The 21,807-nt window shown below is 32.2% G+C and overlaps 1 protein-coding gene across 8 annotated transcripts in view; it reads left to right on the top strand.

The window, feature by feature from the left end:
- Positions 1 to 21,807, top strand: part of ESRP1 (epithelial splicing regulatory protein 1) — a 98,094-nt gene that overhangs the window by 3,401 nt on the left and 72,886 nt on the right. For all 8 annotated transcript variants that reach the window (XR_012482504.1, XM_074269378.1, XM_074269419.1 and 5 more), the window contains one exon: positions 2,942 to 3,056. Coding sequence is in view for 7 of the 8 variants with exons in the window: in XM_074269378.1 (XP_074125479.1) it covers positions 2,942 to 3,056 (115 nt within the window). In the remaining variant the exon portion in view is untranslated. The remainder of the gene's footprint in view (positions 1 to 2,941; positions 3,057 to 21,807) is intronic.

The raw sequence follows: 21,807 nt of genomic DNA, 5'->3' as shown, positions 1-21,807 counted from the left end.
AATTAAACTGTTAAACAGTTAAAATTTGAGGTGATTAAGTATACAGATTTTTTAAATCATAAAAAAAATTCTTTGTTATTTTAATTTAAATTATACTTTGAGGTTGCTTAGAATTCTTTAGCCTTTTCAGAGACTGATCTGATATTTATGGTTATGTTAGAATACGCTTATTTAGGAAGATGAAAACAATCAATTAATAAATATTTAATAACCCTCTATTATTTGCCAGTAAGTGTGGTAAGCACAGGTCAGGATGTTTCTAATTGTTTAAAAGCTTGGTTTAAAACAAAAAAACCTTGAGTGCCATTAAGTTTCCTTTGTGTTGAAAATGCTTAATTATAATTTCCTATCATTATTTTGCATCAGTGGAGGGGAGGGAGTAGAGAGAATTAAATGAGCCTTATATAATGTTGAGAAATTTTCAGAAACAGAAAACTGAAAAATTGAGTTATATCATACATTTATATTTTTCATGAATTAAACTTGAAACATGTAATTGAATATTAAAGACTATATCATATTGTCAGTCTCTCGAAACTCTTGAATTTTTCAACTCACTTGATTTTACTTTTATTTCTATTATTTTGCTCTTAAGAAATGTAATGTGAGGATATCTGAAAGTTGGTGTTGACTTAATGTTTTCTCTGAGGAAAGTTTAGGGACAATATATATGGTATGACTATATGTTCATAGTAAGATATTTGGGAATCAAATTAGATTAGACCTAATTGATGGTAATAAACATTCAGAGTTGTTGTTGGGACTTTTTTTGATAGTGACCTAAATTCTTTTTATTTAATTGCATGAACCCTTTCAGTGGCTTAGAATGATAATTTATAATAGGCAAGCAGTCAAAACTATTATCTTTTTGTCTTATTATACATAATATTGAGGCACATTTATATACTGCTGATTCTCTATTAAGAAGTGTTATACAATAATGCTATTCAGCTCAGTTTGAAAAGATCTGGGTAATAGCAAAAATAATATTCAGTTTGATTTTTGACCAAGTACCTACTGTGGTCAGGAACTGTTACATGTTGGAGAAACAATAATAAAAATAAATTCTTGTCATTAAGGCATTAAAATGATTGAAAACTGTACCATCATGAAGGTAGTCTAGAAGTTATGACAGTAATGCCTCCAAAGAAAAATGAAGACCAACTACTGTGACTACTTTCCTTTTTCTCTAGAAAACTCAAAGAATCAGTTTGCCAGATAAACTTATCTTTAAGTAAATGTCTGTGGCAAATGTCTGCTGTGACTTTTTTGCCTCTTAAACTGTAAGCACTAAATACAAAGATTGGATGAAATTGGTTTCATAAGGAAGAAACACAAACTAGTTGTTTTGTTTCTAGCCACGCTTAATATGCCTAACACATAAATACATCAACCAGTGATATAAAAACATACCATTTTCTTTTTTTTTCATAATTTTATTCATAATTTTAAAATTTACATTGCTATTATTTTCCAATGGGCTCTTCACTATTCCCTTTCTCCTGCAAATAGAGCTCTTCCTTATAACAAAGAATTACAGGTAAGGAAAGCAGTTCAACATATTCAACATAGCCTGCCTTATTCTACACCCATAGTCTATCACTTCTGCCAAAAGGCAGGAGACATGCTAAAATTGTTGTAAAAGAACAGTACGAAACCAATCTAGACCATTCTCTTCATCTCATCTTTATGAGCTCAAATCTGACCTCCGACATTTACTAACTGTCTGACTATGGTCAAGTCATATAAGCTTATTTGCCTTAGTTTCTCATCTGTAAAATGGGCTGAAGAAATAAATGCCAAACCAAATCCCTATTTCTGCCCTCCAAAACCCCATAAATGGGATCATAAAGAATCGGACATGAGTGAACTTATTTAGTAACAACAACAAAATCGATATTTCCACCTTTGTGGATAAACAAAAACCAGAGGTGCTTACAATTTTAAGCAATTGAAAAATTGCTTAAATTATTTTACTTACTTGGTTTTAGAATTTAGCTATTTTAATTCTTTAGATTTGTGTTTATTAAATGAGAAGAATATTACTATTAGTTTTAAACTCTGTACGTAGGATTATAGAGTTGGAGCCAAAAGGCTCCTTGTAGGCTCTTTAGTTGAAGCTCATTTTACAGATGAGGAACTAAACCCCAGAGAGAGAAGTGATTTGCCCAAAGCCACACTGGCAGGAAGTTTTAGAGCTGAAATTGGAACCAGCACTTCTGACGTTCTTTTCACTTACTGTGCTGTCTTCTTTCTGGTGGGATAACACAAAGACAGTAAGAATAAATTTCCCTTCATAGAAATTTCCAGAGCAAGTAATACACATGCAGACCATCAAGAATAATTAATAATAATAATTAGGAATTGTCAGAAGATAATCTATGGTTCATTTTTTATGCTTTTCAGAATTTTACTACATTTCAAATCTTTTGAGGATAGGGACTATTAAATTTGTCTTTGTAGCCCTTTCTTTTATTATAGCATTTTGAATGACGTGCTTAATAAAATCAGTTATCACCCTATTAGAATTTAACTATGTGATGTCTAGATAGGTACAGTAAATAAAATTTAGCAGTAAGGCAGATTAACTATTAAGTTTCAATGCAATTTTGTGTTTTCTTTGTTAATGGCAAAATAGAAAAGGATTTCTTTGCCATTTTAGAGGGTGATGATGATTGCAGTTAAAATACAATATTGACATCAAAATAGTTGAATAAAAGACAATATAAAGTGTACTAAAACTTTAGAATGCAATAATATGGTATATATGAAGTAATCACCACCAATTGTTCAAAGTTTAAAAATTGATTTTGATATTTCATGAACAAAATCATATATACTCAAATTATAGCAGCAATTAATTGTTTGACTTTTTTAAGGATTTGGGGAACATAGGATAAAACACAATTTAGCTACTAGTAACTACCTTGTCCTTTCTCAGAATGTATTATTGCCTGAATGCTTCTACTCCTTTTTTGATCTCCGGAAAGAATTCAAGAAGTGTTGCCCTGGTTCACCTGATATTGACAAATTGGATGTTGCAGCAATGACAGATTGTATCCTTTTAATGACTGGATCAAACAATGCAGCTATCCAGTGAAAAGATGTCTATGTATAGACCTGTGTGGAAGTGTCAAGTTGGAATCTTGGTGTATTTTAAGTTTCTTTAAAGGGGATTGTAGGTAGAATAGACATGGCCCAGCATGATTCTATTCTAAAGTGATAAAACTAATATTAGAAGTACAGGTGCATCATTCTTAAATATTTTTGTGTTTTAATGAGTTTGAGCAGTGTTCTGCAAGATAAACATAATTCAAGATAGATTGAATTTCTGTGAAGGTGACTTGAGCTTTGGTGTTTTGCTTACTATTTTTTCATGGAGATTAATTGGAATAGAATTAATTCCTTCTCCATCATTTATTACCCAATCTTGCCTATCATATATTGGTACAGATGATAGGATCATAAATGGAGAGCTAAAATATTGTGCCTATGCCAGGTAGATCAATGTCTTCATTTTACAATTCTTTGAGATGGAGTATGGAAGGAGAGTGGGTAATATATTGGTTCTTTATTTGGCTTTGGGTTTCTTTGGAATGTATTAGGATTTTTATTTTTATTTTCTGTCTTTTTATTCTCATGAGCATCTTTGACTTTACCCAAACTTACTTTGTTTCTATTCCCAGTAAACTCAGCTAACCTATGCTCAGCATATCTTTGAAAACATGAGATATAGGTGTGGTTGTGTTTGATCTACCTTAATTCTAATCTTGTATATGTATTTTATATAATATAGCATGGATAAGTTTGGTATCTATAATAATCTTACCTAGTGATCATGAATAACATATTACATTTCACAGCTTTACAATACTAATAAATAGTAACTCTATTGGAAATCAAACTGAAGAATAGATCAGGTTTTCCACCAAAGCTATTGAAAAAAATCAAATCTCAGATTTAAATTTCTAGACATCTTTAGAATTATTAAGAAGATATATTTGCCTTTAAATTTTTAAATATTTTTGCTAAACAACTTCTTAATGAATATCAGCATTTTGATTTTTTGTATTTTTAGAAATAGCCTTCCTGACTACCTTTTCCTTTACTGTTAGGAGTAATTTGTTTTGTTTAAGATTGATTGGTTCGATTAGATTCTTATATTTCAATTTTTAACAAAGGACTATTGCTTTAGAACGATTGGTTCTTGGAAGAGGTTAGAATGAGTTCAATTTAAATCAGTTCCTCCCAAAATTTTCTTTGAGAACTTGTTGACTATTCATCAGCAGTATCTTTATTCTTTGAATGATGTTGAATATTTAAAATAGCTAAGTTATGCCACTTTTGAATCCTCTAAAATATATGACCAAAAAAAATCTTAGAAAATATGGATACAGTGGGACAAAGTAACCAGCAAGTAATCTTTAGAGAGAAGGAATCACTTTAGGAAGATTAATAGACTCAGTAAGCTAATAGAAATAGAAAAGATTTTGTTCTAGATAAATATGTAAATTTCAGTTTACTATGCTATTCAAGACATGAAAATTTTTTTTTAATTGTCAGCCACAAGATTGATAATCTTGATTGTTCATCATTCCATTAATCTTCTGCAGCTTGAGAAAGAGCTATTAAAAGTTTAACATTTACAATAGAGTGTCTACAACCTGTCATATTTAGTGCAAAAGTAACTACTTTTTTGCATTTATTTTTTATTGAGAATCTTTGCTTTTAAAAATAAATATTTTATTTTCCCCTCATTTGCATCCCCCAATGTATTCCTTCCATTTCTTCTTCTAAAGAGCAATCCTTTACCACAAAGAATTTTTTTTTTTAAGGGAGAAAAACAATTCATCAACTAATCAACTACGTTGGAAAAGTCTGGTATCTTACTGAGTGTTCTATAACCACACTCAGATGATTTCTATTTCATCCAATTAGTAGCCAACAAAAATATTTTTTGTTAATTGATGTTCATAAGATTATTAAATCTCTTTTCTTCATACATGAATTACATTTTAGACTATTAATTGGAGTTTTAAAACTTAAAAGCTGACATTCAAGATTTCACAAATCTTGATGGATGCAAAGGTCTGCTGGATAGAGACCTACAGAATCTCCCAGAAATCCTGGAGATAAGAATTCTGAACCATAAAATGGCAATTGCTACTGTAAACTACAGAAACAAACATTAGCATGAACTTTTAAAAATATAGTCAAAGTCTTGTTTAATGTCTATAGGAATTACCCCATACAAATTTATTATGGGCAGATGACTAAATCCAGTGTAAAGCCAGGATATTTTCCTTTGTTGGCTGTTTATTTGAAACAGAAGATGACTTCATCAAAATACAGTTTCTCCAAAGTACTTTGATAGGTTTAATAAAATTTCTAAAAGATTTTTCAGAATTATGGGGTGGAGTTTCTTTTTATTGGGTTTTTTGTTTGGGTTTTGTGGTTTCTTGGATAGGAAGCTTAATCTTTGTTGGGCAGAGGCACTAAGAGATTGTCATGTCTGTGCTCGAAGCTAGTATAGCTATTATCAGAAGCAAGACTTGCATCCAAGTCTTCCCCATTGGTCTCAAGTCTAATCTTCTGTCCTTTATACTCCAACTTCTTTAACTGGCTCATCACCCCTTATTTCTCATAACTGAATGTGGGGGTTGTGATATAATGATTTATTATCAGTAAATGTATACTTATTTTGTATACTTACGTACCTGGGATCACATAACAATTTCTCAGGTAAAAAGGGATTGGGAGTGAAAAATGTTTGAAATCCTGCTTTATAGCACCCTACCTCTCCTTATTTTTTCAGTTAAAAAAAAAAAAGAGCTTCCAATCATTTTAGGATTCGTTTCCTTGATTAAAATTTATTTAGGGTGTCCTTAGATTTGAATCCAATTATTAAAATGCTAAGTTTATAAATTTTCCTATAGCTCTGTGCATATACATATGCACATGAACATACACACACACATGCAATTTGTGATTATTTGCAATGCATTGCATCAGGACACAGGCACAATTTCTTCAGGTCAAAGAGAGACATCTGGAACTGCATTTCAAAAATTTTATGACTGTTCTTATCTATGCAAAACAGCTTCATGATGCTTGGAATATAGGTCTGTTCTGTACTTTTAAGTCACTAAAGGGCTCTCTTCTTTTTAAATTGTTGGGATGACAGTGTGGAATCCAGAACTTGATGAACATGTTCAGGTCTTTAAGCTTCAATGTCCTGTTGGCAGTTTTGCAGCACTGGTAGCCAAGTAGATAGGGAGTCATGTGTCTGAGGATTACCTGTTCAACCTGGTCAACCAGTGTGGGAGTGAAAGGAACATCTTTTAGCCAGTTCTTGTCAAGGAGAGATTGATAGCTTTTATAGGATTAGGGGATTGCAAAAATCTTTTTATTTGCAAATGGTCCATTTTCTGGACAGTACTTCATTCTTTGTGATTTGTCTCGGTATTTTATGGTGTAAAAGTGATTTCCCCATAAAATAAAGGCATAGGGAAGTTTGGCAATTTGCTGCCAAATATTAATGAACATTTACAGAGAGCATTAAGGTTCCCTATGTTATCTCCTTTGATTTCTTCAGATTATTGAGCACACTGCTTTTTTCTATCCTCCCAATTGATTTTTGTATCCTAGTATTATAAATTTGGGACTGGTGTTCTTAGAGGACAAATTGGCACTGCAGTTGTCTTATCTTAGTTATAGAAATAAAAACATTTTGTGGACATTTAAAAAAAATATATTCATTTTCACATATCTACTGTAACATATATATGTGTATATTCTTTCATATTCTATCTTTAACAAGTCAGCCCTGGAAAAAAAAGAGGGGAGAGGAAGAAAAAAATCAATTGCCAAAACCATCCAGCATAGCAACTTTGACAGTATATGCGATACTTCACACACCCATAGCCCTATACTTTTGCAAAGAAGGTGGAGGAATGTGTATTTTTTCATTTCTAATGTGATGCCAAACTTGGTATAATTTCATAGTGTTCAACTTAGGTGGCATTTTTAGAGATTTAAATATATATTTTATAAACTTAGGAAAGAAGGCAATATTATTTCCTTTATACATAAAGAAAGTGATTGGGGGGGTTCTTTCTGGATGATTTTTGGTGTAAATTAGGGATTTTTTCTCAAGGTGCTCTTATTATATTTAGTGCTTAGAGTGTCTCCATCAATTATCTGTTCCTATGATACATACTAAAGAATTTCCTTATTGCCCGTAACCTGATTTTTTGACAAGTCTTGGGTTCCCTTGAAAAGAACTAAGACCTCTCTTCTGATTTTACACTTGTGAGTTTTCAGAATATTGCATTATCAATGGGGAACCTGGGAAGTAAAAAAGACATTATGTAGATTTGAATAATACCAATTGGGCCTTTTTCTTAAATATGTGAATCAGTAGCTTCTGAGATTTTTGATGAGAATTATTCTAGATATTTTGGTAAATTCACTAAATTCTGGGGTGAGTGGATGGGAAACCTGATGTTTGGAAATTCTTTTTTTGTTTACTGAACAAATGTATGCTTTTGATGTGATTTTTTTTTTCCTTTTTAAAAAGTTCCATAAAATTGTGAACATGTTTAGAAGCTAGTATAAAGTCATTTTCATGGTGATTCTTATTATGTTGATAGCCAGCCCCATTGTTCAGGACTTGATTATTTGTGATTTAACCAGAGCTTCTGCTGTTTGTAGTTCTCATTTTCTGCCTTTGAATCACCTTAATTCAGAAATAAAAATCTTAAAATTTATATACTTAGCATCATGAATGAATAAATTGTGCCTAAGAGAGGTTTAAATATCCAATACTTGAGCCATAAAGAGAATTAATACACATTTGTAAGACCAAGCATCGTTGTCCCAATGGATAATGGTGCAGGTGATATAAATAAGGTTTTCAAAAGAAGAATCTTAACAGTTGAAAGTTTGTTCCAAATCAATTCATAAACATTATGATTGAGCCTGTGGCAAACCCTATGGTATGTATTGGGAATATAAAACTAAACAATAACAGTCTCTACTTCTCAAAGTACTATTAAGATAAATGTTAAAATAATGAGGGTTTACTTTAAAACCAACAAAATTTTCAAAGAAGACAAAAGATGGAAGTGGTCATTTTCAGAGGGACTGAGGAAAGACAGATATACTAGTATAATCTGGATGTAGTTGTGAATTGATTTAATGATTCTGGAAGACAGCCTAATATTATGCTAAGATGGTATCCAAAATGTTCATCTCTTTTCCCTCAGATTTCAGTAGTTAGCCTCTTACCAAAGTGTCAAAGACAGTTTCCATTTAGACTAAAATATTTATAGTAATTCTTTTTGTTATACAAGTAAAAGCAAAGCAGTTTATTGGGAAACAGTTAAATAATCTATGGTACATGAATGTAGTAAAATATTAAGTGCCATAAGAAATAATATATATGAAGAAATCAGAGTTATATGGATAGATTTATAGGAACTGATGCAGAAAGAAATAATGTGGAGGGAGAGAAAGTAAGAGCAATGTAAATGAGAAAAAAAGGGTGAAATGGAATTCAGTGTAATAATCAACTTTGGACATGGAGAAGAGTTAAGAAAACTGCCTCTCTACTTGGCAGATGATGGACTGCGGTATGATATATTGCATGTATTATCAGACTTTAATGCATTGTTTTGCTTTACTGAAATGATTTGCTTTTCCTTTTAAAGTTTTCTTATAAGTAATCTCTTGTTAGGTCAAAAAGTAAGGAGGGATACATTAAGAAATGAATGACAAAAAGGGATCAATACAATGAAAAAAAATAAATAGTTTTAGGTATTCCTTATTAAGTGGACTAATAAGGGGAGTAGGTGAAAATAATTTGGCATTGGAATATTTGTTATGATGAATTAAAGTAGTACACATCTTATTTTTCCTTTTCTGTTAAGAGGCAGGTTTTATATTCAGTCCCTTGAAGTCTCTGTTGGCCATGAGACAAATCAGAGTTTCCAAGTACTCCACTGTTTTTCTTTTTTTTCTTTTCTTAATTTTTTTTTTTTTTTTTTGGCTGAGGCAATTGGGGTTAGGTGATTTGTCCAGGATCACACAGCTAGGAAGTATTGTGTATAAGATCAGATGTGAACTCCGGTCCTCCTGATTTCAGGGATGGTGTTCTATCCACTGCACCACTTAGCTGCCTCCTTCCACAGTTTTTCTTTGTGTTATTGTAGTCATTATATAAATTGGTCTCTATTTCTTTTACCTTGCTCTGTATCATTTCATATACATCTTCCAAATTTTTCTAAATTCATTTCTTGGTATGATTATTTTCATTTGCTTCCGTCTATTCAGCTATTCTCCAGTGGATGAGCATACACTGTTGTTCAATTCATTAGTGGAACTGATAATAATGCTTATCTGCACTGTTAGAAAGAATTTCTTTTCCTAGGAGTTCTATTAATGAAATCATAGATCCAATCCCTATCATCGTCAACACTACACAATATGGTAGTAGATGTCTCTCTAATTTTTGTTTTATTTGGCTCATATTAAGTGTGCTTTTCCTCAACTAACGAGGATTACAGTCTGAGAAAAATTTGCCTTAGATTTTTATTAAATGTGGAAGATCTTATGTGTGCATTTGATTTGGTTATATCATTTGTACTATATTATTTGCATAGAATTCCAGAGCCCCACTTGTTTTCCCAGTTAAGTACTGATGCTTTTTATATAAAGACTTATGATTCCAGAATATCCCTAAGTAATATGATTAACATGATAGGTCAATCACTTCTTTGAGGTAGGAAGAGGAATGGAAACTCTGCTTTCTCTTAGAATCTAGATACTTGATTCTTTTGTATTCATTTGGAGGTGCAGCAGTTGTTTTTCCTCTTTGTTCTTATCCACCAGGGCATTTTAGTATATTAGGTGAGAGAACTGGAAACCAGAAAACTAGAATTGTTATGACCTTTTCTCTCTCTTTTTTTAAAAAATTTTATTTATTTGTAATTTTTTTCACATTATATATGCATGAGTAATTTTTTTTATAATATTATCCCTTGTATTCATTTTTCCACATTATCCCCTCCATCCCTCTACTCCCTCCCCTTGATGACAGGCAATCCCATACATTTTACATGTGTTACAATATAACCTAGATACAATATATGTGTGTAAATCCCATTTTCTTGTTGCACATTAAGTATTAGATTCCGAAGGTATAAGTAACTTGGGTAGATAGACAGTAGTGCTAACAATTTACATTCACTTCCTAGTGTTCCTTCTCTGGGTTTAGTTGTTTCTGTCCATCATTGATCAACTGGAAGTGAGTTGGATCTTCTTTATGTTGAAGATTTCCACTTCCATCAGAATACATCTTCATACATTGAAGTGTACAGCGATCTTCTGGTTCTATTCATTTCACTCAGCATCAGTTGATGTAAGTCTCTCCAAGCCTCTCTGTATTCCTCCTGCTGGTCATTTCTTACAGAGCAATAATATTCCATAACCTTCATATACCATAATTTACCCAACCATTCTCCAATTGATGGACATCCATTCATCTTCCAGTTTCTAGCCACTATGAAAAGAGCTGCCACAAACATTTTGGCACATACAGGTCCCTTTCCCCTCCTCAGCATTTCTTTGGGATATAAGCCCAATAGCAGCAATGCTGGGTCAAAGGGTATGCACAGTTTGATAACTTTTGGGGCATAGTTCCAAATTGCTCTCCAGAATGGTTGGATTCTTTCACAACTCCACCAACAATGTATCAGTGTCCCAGTTTTCCCACATCCCCTCCAACATTCATTATTATTTGTTCCTGTCATCTTAGCCAATCTGCCAGGTGTGTAGTGGTATCTCAGAGTTGTCTTAATTTGCATTTCTCTGATCAGTAATGATTTGGAACACTCTTTCATATGAGTGGATATAATTTCAATTTGTTATGACCTTTTCTCTTGGAAGATGCTTTAAAAATTCTATTGCTAGGCAGATGTGACTTTAGGGATATAGACATTTCATCTCTTTGCATTTGGCTCAAATTCCTAAAAGAGTCATATGAGGGAAAGATATCATTTTGTCTAAGTTTTGAATTTCCCAGTGAATTCAGTCCAGAGCTCTGTGCACAAGGGAGTTTATTAAATAATGATTGTAGTGATAATTAACAGCTATGTTTACATATTATACATACACACACACACACACACACACATATATATATATATATATATATATATATATATATATATATATATATATACAGTTATTTATTCTTGATACTTATTTTTAATGTCACATTCATTTTTCAGTATACTTTCCTCTGTTCCTTTATCCAGAAACAACGCCGTATAAAATTTAAAAAGGAAAAGGAAAAAAAAAAACCCCAACAGTTTAGTAAAACTAATAATATACCAACTTCTTGGGAACAGTATAGGCAATTATATTCCTTACTTTTAGTTCTGTCTTCCAATTCTCTTTGTCAATGAAGACAGGAAGGTGTATTATTACTTTTTTTTTTTTTTTGGAGACAAGCTTGTTATCCTCTTTCTTAAAGGAAGGTAATAATGCCTGAACAACCCATTTGACAGGATTGTTGAGGTGTGGAAAATGAGGCAATAAATGTGAAAGCACCTTGAGAAATTAAATGTGCCTTATATTATTAAGGTAGATGGTTCCAAATTTTCTTTAGAAAGGTAGGAACGCTTTACACCTATCCTGGCAATATCTTGGTAGGCCTTTTTGTCCACAGTTCCAAAAACTGTCATTATAAGTGATTTGCAATATTTTTTTCATAATTGTGGGTAGTTTTCCTTGTTTCTTTTGAAAGTTTCCTATTAGGATTTGACTATTAAAGGTGTGGCTGCCAAAGCAAGATTTTGAAAGGAATGAGATAGAGAATCATACTGATATCTATGTTTATTTTCTCTATCACAACAGAATTGGGGCACACACACGTGAATTTGTTGGCTAGGGAAGATATTATGTGGGTATCCATTAATGTGAGCCAAGTGAGTGAACCTGAACCCTCTTTCACTTGTTGTTAGTCATGCCTTAAATCAGTAGTCAGTATTTTTGGGGTTAGTCACCAACAATATGAGTTTGAACTTCATTTTGACTTAGGGGAGAGGGCACCTGTTTATGTTATTTTAATTTATGAAATAAAACAAACCATTTCTATAGTAGTGTAGTTTTTTAAAAGATGATGCATTTTTTTAACTAATTGAAAACAAAAAAAAACTTTCAGAGAACTTTGTTAAAATTTTGTCCTTTAAAAGTAGAACTATTTTGAACTGAAGAATTTGGACATAAAATTAAAAAAAAAATCTTTCTAGAAGAAGACTCCTTTAGTTCCTTTTTTCTTTCATTTTATTTTTCCAATAAAGAAGAATTTATTCTCTCTCTCCAGTCCCACTGAAAAATAAAAACAAAACTTTTCTAACATATAAATCAAGCAAAACAAATTCTCACATTGGCAATGTGCAAAAATATATGTCTCTGAATGTATCACCTCTCAGGAGGTGGGTACTGTGGCTTATTAAAAGTCTTCTGGACTAATGGTTGATGATCACATTTATTGGAATTGTTCATTGTTTCCAATTTGGTTATTTTTACGATGTTATTATTGTATAAATTGTTCTGCTTCTGTTCATTTTACGAGGTATTAGTTCATTTCTCTGAAACCTCTTGTTATTTCTCACATAATAATAGTATTCTACTACATTCATATACAATGCTTTGTGCTACCATTCTCCTATAGATGGGCACCCTGTTTGTTCTTTGCTACTATTTTTAAAAAGGCTACTCTTAAGTATTGGGGGGGGGCACATCTAGGCTCATAGTTGTTTTTCAGCTCTCACAGGGAAGACTAGAATTACGGAAGACTTGTTTTGTTATTATGGAAGCCATTCGATTATTTCTAGTTGTTTGGATGTATCTTTTCTCTTTTACTACTTGTTGCTTTAGTTTCCTTTTTACTATGATTTGCTGTTCCAGTTTTAATTGAATTAAGAGCTAATTGACCCCCTCTGTTTTCCATAATGTTTTAATGGAAAGAGACCTGAAGATAAAGGACAGAGGTCCTAAGTTAATGTGCTTTCTCTGCTTCTTATGAAGGTTATGGATATGTGTCCTAGGGCAAGATATTTCCCTTCTTCCCACCTCAAAGGAAATTACTGTAATATACAGTCTTTCTCCATGACATTGCAGAAGGCTAGGCACATAAGAGGTGCTTAATAAATGCTTGTTGATTGACTGACTCAAGAGTTTAACAAGTTGTTCTTAAGTCTCTGCCAACTTAAAGATTTTTATGATTGGATTATGAACGATAAAAGCTGAAGCAACATCTAATTCATACTTGACCAGGGCTCCACAAGATAATTACTAACTGGTCATCCAGGTTTCACTTGATTTCAAGTGAGAGGGGAACATACTTCCTTTTGAAGCAACTCATTCCATTCTTGATTAATGGTAATAACTAAGAAGTCTTTTCCTTCCAGCAAGCCTAAACCTGTCTCCATGTACAGTAGGCCTTAGTGTTCCTACTGGGTATAAGTACACCTTTCTAAGCAAAGTGGAAGAGCAGGAGAGACAAATTTAAGAAGTTTTGCCATGTCTGTTTCTGAATGTAGACTTTTATTATATGGACTGGTTGGGTAAATTAGAAAGGTTGACATGCTAGAATCTAAACTTACTTTTAAAAATAAATGAGGCATTATAGAATTTGTATTTATGACCTAGTATCAAATTAAGTTTATTTTATTATGTGTACTTCTTCTTACTTTAAAGAGAAAAGGAATCTGGGAAAGTAAGGGCTTTGTTTCACCAACTTATTTTTTCTTTTTTCATTCTTAATTTATTTTATTAAGTCCATTTTCATTTTTTCTTCTTCTTTTTTTTTTTTTTTTTTTCTTTTTCTGAGGCTGGGGTTAAGTGACTTGCCCAGGATCACACAGCTAGGAAGTGTTAAGTCTCTGAGATCAGATTTGAACTCAGGTCCTCCTGAATTCAAGGCTGATGCTCTATCCACTGTACCACCGAGCTGCCCCCTAAGTCCATTTTCAGTGACATAGTTATTCTGTGTTAATATATTTGCCAGTGTCTTTAGCTAGGCATGAGACATTTTCTAAACAAAATAAAACGAGAAAAGGGATTGCAGATTGTTAATTGCTAAGGTAGGGGGTAAGACATTTTAAATTTGTCTTCTAGTAATATATTTAGGATGACTTGCCTTATTTTTTTTCTTAAAGTTTATTTACCATTATGTTTACAAAACTGTTTATGTATATATAAAATTGAGAAGCTGTCAGGGGAATTATAAATTCATTCAGCATTTTAGTGCTTTGTTTTAGAGAGTAAACGTTTGTTTCAATAAAATCAAAACAATTTTAAAACTATACTTTTGAATTGATAGGCAAAATCTCAATATTCTTTTTTTAATTCCTGCAGCTCTATTTAAAATGTCTCCCTTGTGTTCACTCAAACATTATCACTGAAAGACCACCATCAACAGAACTTCCACCAAAGGCTTCACAAAGACCAAGAGGTTTCAGATATGGGAAGATTTCTCAATTATATTTCTAAGATTTATGTCAGTAAAACCCTTTGCTTTCAGTCTGACTGAATTTGAAGAGACTTGTTGAGTTTAAGCAGGGTGATCAAACTGTCCAACCATGGCATTTTTGGGAGACTATTCTCTAAGTGGCAAAAAGGCTACCATCTATTTGTGTGAAGTACCACAGTTGTAAAATAGTTTTGTTTTGTTTTTTCTTTAAGATTGAGAGAAATGCTTTTTATGCTTTTCCCTTGCTCATTTCCTGCTGGTTCTCAATTAAGAGACTTGCCTGTCCAGTTCTCTCTTGTGACTTACCTTGAGGGTAAAATGATTAAGTTTTGCATGACTAGCCATAAATCAGGAGGTTTGAAGCTCATCTTCAATTGACTTAAGATCAAACAGCAATAAGAATAGATACATAATTATAAATTGATGAAGGAAGTAATTATTGACAGTTGTTTTCCTAGTCTTCTCTTTTTGTAGGTAATTAACAGTGCTTTAATGACCATTACCTAATATCAGTATAGAGGTAAGGAGGTGAAATTAGGTGGCTTTAAAAAAAATTTTTTGATAAGTGTCCTGAAATTCTTGGTCTTGGTGTTTGACTTAAAAGAAAACTAGTTGAAGCATGATGCATTGAACTGTGGTAAGTCAAGAAAATCTCATGACAAGGAAGTTGTGATTCAGTGAAGAAATATTTTGATTTTAAGTGCCTTATTGATAAGCTTTATGAATTTTACATCTAAAGACACAAATTATTTTATTTATTTAATTAGTTTCTGCATGCACATTGTTCCTCTATTTTAAATTTTTGCTTAAAAAGTGCCAATTCAGCATGGCCTTTTGATTTGTGAATACATACTCATGTCAACAACAAGTTTATTTTTAACTCCAATGGCACAATTATAGTGTTAGTGCTATTTGGGGGGGAAGGGCTACAAAAGAAATGTATTCCTCATCCTGAAAAAGCTTAGTCTAATTGAAGAGGTAAAGTCACATGTTTAAATGAACCCATGCTTCATGTAGGTGCTTCCTTCCATTGTGCAGATCTCAACCAATGTATGCTATCTTATTCTGGCTAATTCTGGTCCATATGGTTGTATCAAGAATCTACTCAAAGTACCAAAAGACTTCTCTTCGATCTTAGTACATTTTGTGGTTACCAGGGAAATGCTTACAGTAACATTTGTTATCCCTAATTTTCACTATATGACTGGCTTACTTTCTGTTCTAAGAATTCACCAAAAAAGAAAAAAGCATTTGATTCAATATAGCAAAAAGACCCCCCTTAAAAGCTTTTTTCCAGCAAGCATGTATGTCCTGTATGTCAAAATCATTCAAGATTTCTTTGGATTTAACTAAGAGAACCTCATTTAATGCTCGATATTAATGTGAAGGGAGTTAGATATAAAACAGGAATATGCTTGCTACAAGTGTTCACTGTCATGGAGGAAGCACATCAAGGAAGGACTCCTTAGATTATGAAGTCCCCTATGTACTCTTACTAGCAGATGACATTGCTAATTGAATCAAAATAGAAGAACGCCATAAGTCCTCCTAGATGATTGAATGATAATCATTCAAAAGTTTGACCTAATTATGTACAAAGGAAAAGTCAAGTGGATGAAGAATACCTATTTTCCAGACCAAAATGTAGCTGTTGAGACAACCTATAGAATTTGTTTATCAGTGTGCTTTGTATTGACTTGGTTGGACTCAGATTTATGCAACGTTAAGGCTAGGTTGCTTTTGGGAAATTGTACAATCTTTATTGGCCCTGAGTTTATCTTTTTCCTGAAACAAAGGTTTTTCTCTCTTACAGTCTTCTCCCTCTCCCTCTCCTATTTTCCTTTCTCTTCTTCCTTTCCTTTTTCCTTTCTTCCTTGCAGGATTAAAATATTTATTTTTTTATGAATAAATTTGATTTATTTTTGTTTCATCTTTTTAATGCCATTATTCTTTCAGAGATAAATGCCTTAGCATATTGTAGACTCTGAAGAAATGAAATTGTGGGTCACTCCTAGGGCAATAGGAAAGCAGACGCATGTGGTGGGCACTAATGGGTTGTACACATTACAAATAAGGAATTGCTCTTTGATAACACAAAGTATGTCATCAAAATATGTACAAGGAAAAATGAGCTGAGCAAATAGAAGAGATAATAAACAACTTCTTTTTTATTATAGCTTTTTATTTACAAGATATATGCATGGATAATTTTTCAGCATTGACAGTTGCAAAACCTTTTGTTCCAATTTTTCCCTTCTTTCCCCTCACCCCTTCCCCCAGATGGCAGGTAGACCAATACATGTTAAATATGTTAAAGTATATGTTAAATACAATATATGTATACATATCCATATAGCTGTTTTGCTACACAAGAAGAATCAGACTTTGAAATAGTGTACCATTAATCTGTGAAGGAAATAAAAAATGCAGGTGGACAAAAATAGGGGTATTGGGAATTCTATGTATGTTTCACATTCATTTCCCTGAGTTCTTTTGCTGGGTGTAGCTGGTTCAATTCATTACTGCTCTATTGGAACTGATTTGTTTCTAGATAAACAACTTTTATGCTTCAATGGTGAATTTGAAATAAAGAAGTTAAGAAAGATCCCCAAAATGTTTGATAGGCACCTTGTCTTGTGGATGACTTAAGAGAAAGTATGGATAAACATAGTATAGGATAGGTAAGCAAAGCTAAATTGTAATATGTATCTTTGGAAGGAATATTAGCTTTGTTAGATTCACAGATGCATTTGAGACTAACTCTTACAGAGAAGCCTAATTCTCATTCATTAGCTGTTATTTTTGGTCTTAGTGTCTCCTTTGGGGCACTTAATTCTACTTTATCCCGTTCATTCTTTTGTTTCGCTACAATATTGAAAAGGAAACCAGAGTGGCAGAACTGCAGATGATTTTTTTTCCATTTTGCCTCCCACTATAGGTTCCAGTGGATTTTTAAAAATTTTTTGTGGTTATTATAATATTATGTAAAAAGTATTAATGGTAGATATTGGGATGACATCTAGGGATTGACCACTTTAGGGCTGTATTTTTTAAATAGTGTTTCAAAAATCTTTAATAGCTACAATAATGAGACATTCTCTGATTTCTTTAATTTTCTCCTGTCATTATGTCCTTTCTAATAAGTTTGGGTTAGAAGTGATTGGTAGATAAAAAGGACTAGAGAAGAGAAATTGAGAAATGATAGGGACAGCACTAAAATTTGATTTTAAACATAATTTTCCCCAGAGCTTATATCTAAGGTATATTCGAACTAATATGCAAATGCTAATGAATATACTTTAAATCTATGATATCATAAATTTGAGTATTTTCTTTTCTGGTATAGTGAATCATCCTATACTTTCACATCTTGGATAATTCCCATGTAAGTCCTTCTATAAATCTGCCATAGAGATATATAACTTCGAAATTTTCTCCTCCTTGGGTATTGGTGTAACATTACGGCTTGTCATGTGTTATATCTCATTTTCATTATATGACTGGCCATTTCCTTTTTCACTTACACATTTCCTTACTAATATCTCCTGTCAAATTACACATATCTTCATTGGTAATATGTTACAGCTTGCTTATACCCACTATGAATCTTTTCATTGTATTTTGAGTTTTTGGTGCTTCTGAAAATTGTGTTATGGCTTGATAGAAGCATTATTTAGAGAATACGTGTAGATTTTTTTTTTTTATTAGGGATCTCATTGAAAGGAGGACACAATTTTCACTCTAATTTTTTCATTTTAGGTTTTTTGCTTGTTATCTGTCTGGGATGCCCATCCTAATATGTGGATGTACTAGTTCAAAAAGTTGCCTATGTATCATTGATACTATTGATAGTGAAGTATTATGGAGATAATTTTTTGAGGTTTCAGAGGGAGAAGTTATTGGAAAAAAAAAAGGAAATAGTCCAGCTTAGTTCTTGTTTTTTGTTTTCCCTTTTGGACTTCACTTATTGTGCATCTGAAGTTTCTGTCCTAAATATGCCAGTGGACTGATTCAGTAAGTAGCTTTTCTGTACGTCATAAGTTGGGCAACATATGTTGATATCAAGACTGATTTTCTGGTTAAAGAGTCTCTTCTCTAGTGTTTTAGATCCTTTAGGATAAGTACTGTGTCTAGGGAACCTTATCAGTGGGGAATTCTCCTTTTGTTAAAACTCTGTCCAAAAGGACATCCTTCATGGTATTTTCTTTTTCTCAAAAAAAATTTTTTTTCTCAAGTGTAAAGACAGTTTTAAACATTTATTTTAAAAACTTGACTTCCAAATTTTTTCATTTCTTGTATCACCTTCTCCATCATTGAGATGATAAGCAATTTGATAGAGAATATACATTTCATGAAATTTTCAAGCACTTTTGGTGAATGAGATTATTTTTCCTTTTTGTCTTTCTTAGTGTTAATACTCTGCAGACTGTTAAGTAGTCATATTCTTGGTTCTCTATTTTTAACATATGTTAAACATGCACTGATTTTTGAGAAGCTGCAATTCTTAAAGTTGCATTTCATTTTACTGTCTCACATTTTAATTTTTTTTTTTTTAAAGCAGACCCAGGATCTTTTTATCTTTATTTTTTAATTGTGACTGACCCAAGCAGTTAGTGACCTAATTTCCAGGTCATTCCAAAATGATCAGTTGTTTTTCATCACTTAATAGTCTTTTTTACTCTTTTGATTATGTTTGATACTTATCAAGTATTATCTTTCAACCCTTCTTGTAGCTTTCTTTCCCTGTCACTTATTTGTGAAGATTTAGTTTGATTTATACAAAAAAAAATTTTATGTCTTATTACTTTATATCTTCATCAGTAATGCTTTGATGTAGAGGTTGACAATTTCTCATTTTTACGTAAATGAAAGAATAAGATTATGGCACCTTCAAAAAAGCAAAAGTTATGTCAATTGTCCTTTTCTCTTGAGATTTTGAAAATCAATTCCTAAATGCCTTTATAATTGTAATTTTTGATGTGGATTTATCACATATTTCAATAGATCTAGTTGTTTATCTTGGCTTGGATGATGTACAGTTTTTATTTTATCACCTGATACTGAGGGTATACTTGAAAAGAAATAACTCTACTGTTATTAATGGGGACTAGACCATAAGACCATAGATTTGGAATAGGACCTTTAAGAGTTTTATTTAGAACAATTCTCAGTATATAAAGAAATGCCAGCAGACTGATCCCCTCTCACATTCTCACAATGTCTTCATTCTCCTAGTTTCTTCTACAAATATTCTTGGGATGATCTGATGTAGACAAGGCTCAAATTAGTTTCTGAGCAAACTTATGTACCTATATCTTTCTCATCACTATTGTGTAAGATAATATGATTTATATCTATTACATTCATGTCAAGTTTTTAAAAACTGAACTTATACTCAAATGGAAATAATAGTTGTTCTACCTATTTCACAGGTTGTTCATGGAAAAAAAAAAAGTACTTTTAAATAAAGAGTTATGAGCATGATTTGTCAAACAAGACTTGGGTCCATATCATGCCATTAACCTTTAAAGAACGCATATTGGGACAACTTAACTGCTATGTCTTTGTTATTTTCTGTAAAAACTGATATAATAGCATCTATCTTCCAAGCTTGTTTTGAGGATCACAAGACATAATATATGTAAAACATTTTGCAACCAGTACGATATAAATGCCATCTTGTTATTATTCTTATACTTGTATTAGTTGGTCATGTATTGAGACTGATTTTGTAGCAAATATCTTCAAAACATCCAAATGCGTGTGGACCTCTAAAAGACAAGCTTTATTTAAAATTTTATTAAATTTTTAAATTAAAATTTTTTATTAAAAATAAAATATATGTGTAAATAAATATCAAGATATAAATTTTAATATAATAATGTTATTGCTATTGCAAAGCAGTTTTAGAACTCTGCATCAGTAGTGTAAAACTCAAAGAAAAATGAGGATGACTAAGCTACATACATCGGGATCCTTATGGGCTGCATATTGACTTAAGAATACTACATATTAACATTTATTTACTTTTGTTTATTTTGTTAATTGTTTCCCAGTTGCATTTTAATTTTGTTCAGGCACACTGTGGACTATATGTGGCTGTGGTTCTATATTTAACCTCTTTCAGAGGAAATTGCTTTCAGAGCCAGTTTATCAGCCACATGAAAACAAATCTCAGTATTAGTCACCTTGCAGGGGAGGGAACTAGGGAGAGGATTGGGCAACCAAAAGTAATAGTTGACTATTTTATTTACCAGTCATTTCTAGTACTTTAGCCACTTAATGAGAAGATGGGACTCATAGGGTATAAAACCTTTATGTTTGGTAAGACTGAAGGCAAAAGGAAAAGGAAATCACAGAAATGAGTTGTATAGATAGTCTTGTGGAACCAACAAACATGAATATGGACAGACTTAGAGATATATTGGAGGACAGAAGACCCTGGAATGCTATAATCTATGGAGTTGCAAAGATTTGGTGTGACTGAATAACAAAACAATATTACAAACTATTTTTTTAAAAATACGTTTAAAGGATTGAACAGTTATGAGTATTTAAAAGAACGTTAGTCCTAGCATCATTCTAGAGGATCTGTGTGAATGGGAAGGGGAAAAGAGAAAGGGAGGGGGAAAAATATGCCCTAGATTCTGGAAGAAGTTCTACAAAATTCTTGAAGACATTTAGATGCAGCCTAATTGGAATGAAGTGTACTGTCTTCTAAGGCTATTTTGAAGAGAAAGCATTTATTTATTTGAATATGAGGTGTTTTTTTTGGTTTTAATTTTGGTTTCAGCTCCACCTTAAGTAATATTGAGCCAGTATTTAATTTATACCTATAGTCCCTTCTTTATTCTTGCTTTGCAAGTACTTTTAAGACCTCAGTTCTGTGAAACTTTATAGATGCTGACTGCAATTTCTATGTGCCTTATCTTCTAGGAGGCTCATGAATAGGTTAACTCTAAATCCCTCTTAGAGGATTCTCTCTGTGCATTGGAAGTCTTACTCTTGACTCTTTGGATATCTGAGGACCCAGATGTAATACTTGGATTTGGAATGCTTAAACTCAATGCTGCTTTAAAGAAAAAAAATAATTTTGTTATTCCTTATAATGTTTTTAGCTAATTGATGTCTTCCTTTATACTCAGGAAGAATGTTGAAAGACAGAGTAAAGGTGAAGCTCTTGGTTTACATTTCTATGATCAGCTAGGTGTCTTAGTGAATATTTCAAATCTGGCATTGGATACTGGCTATGTGACCCTGGGCAA

This window comes from Sminthopsis crassicaudata, chromosome 1 (genome assembly GCF_048593235.1).
Source record: "Sminthopsis crassicaudata isolate SCR6 chromosome 1, ASM4859323v1, whole genome shotgun sequence".
NCBI classification, from domain to species: domain Eukaryota; kingdom Metazoa; phylum Chordata; class Mammalia; order Dasyuromorphia; family Dasyuridae; genus Sminthopsis; species Sminthopsis crassicaudata.
The sequence above is the reverse complement of the archived record's forward strand: the minus strand, read 5'-3'. Positions and strand labels throughout refer to the sequence as shown.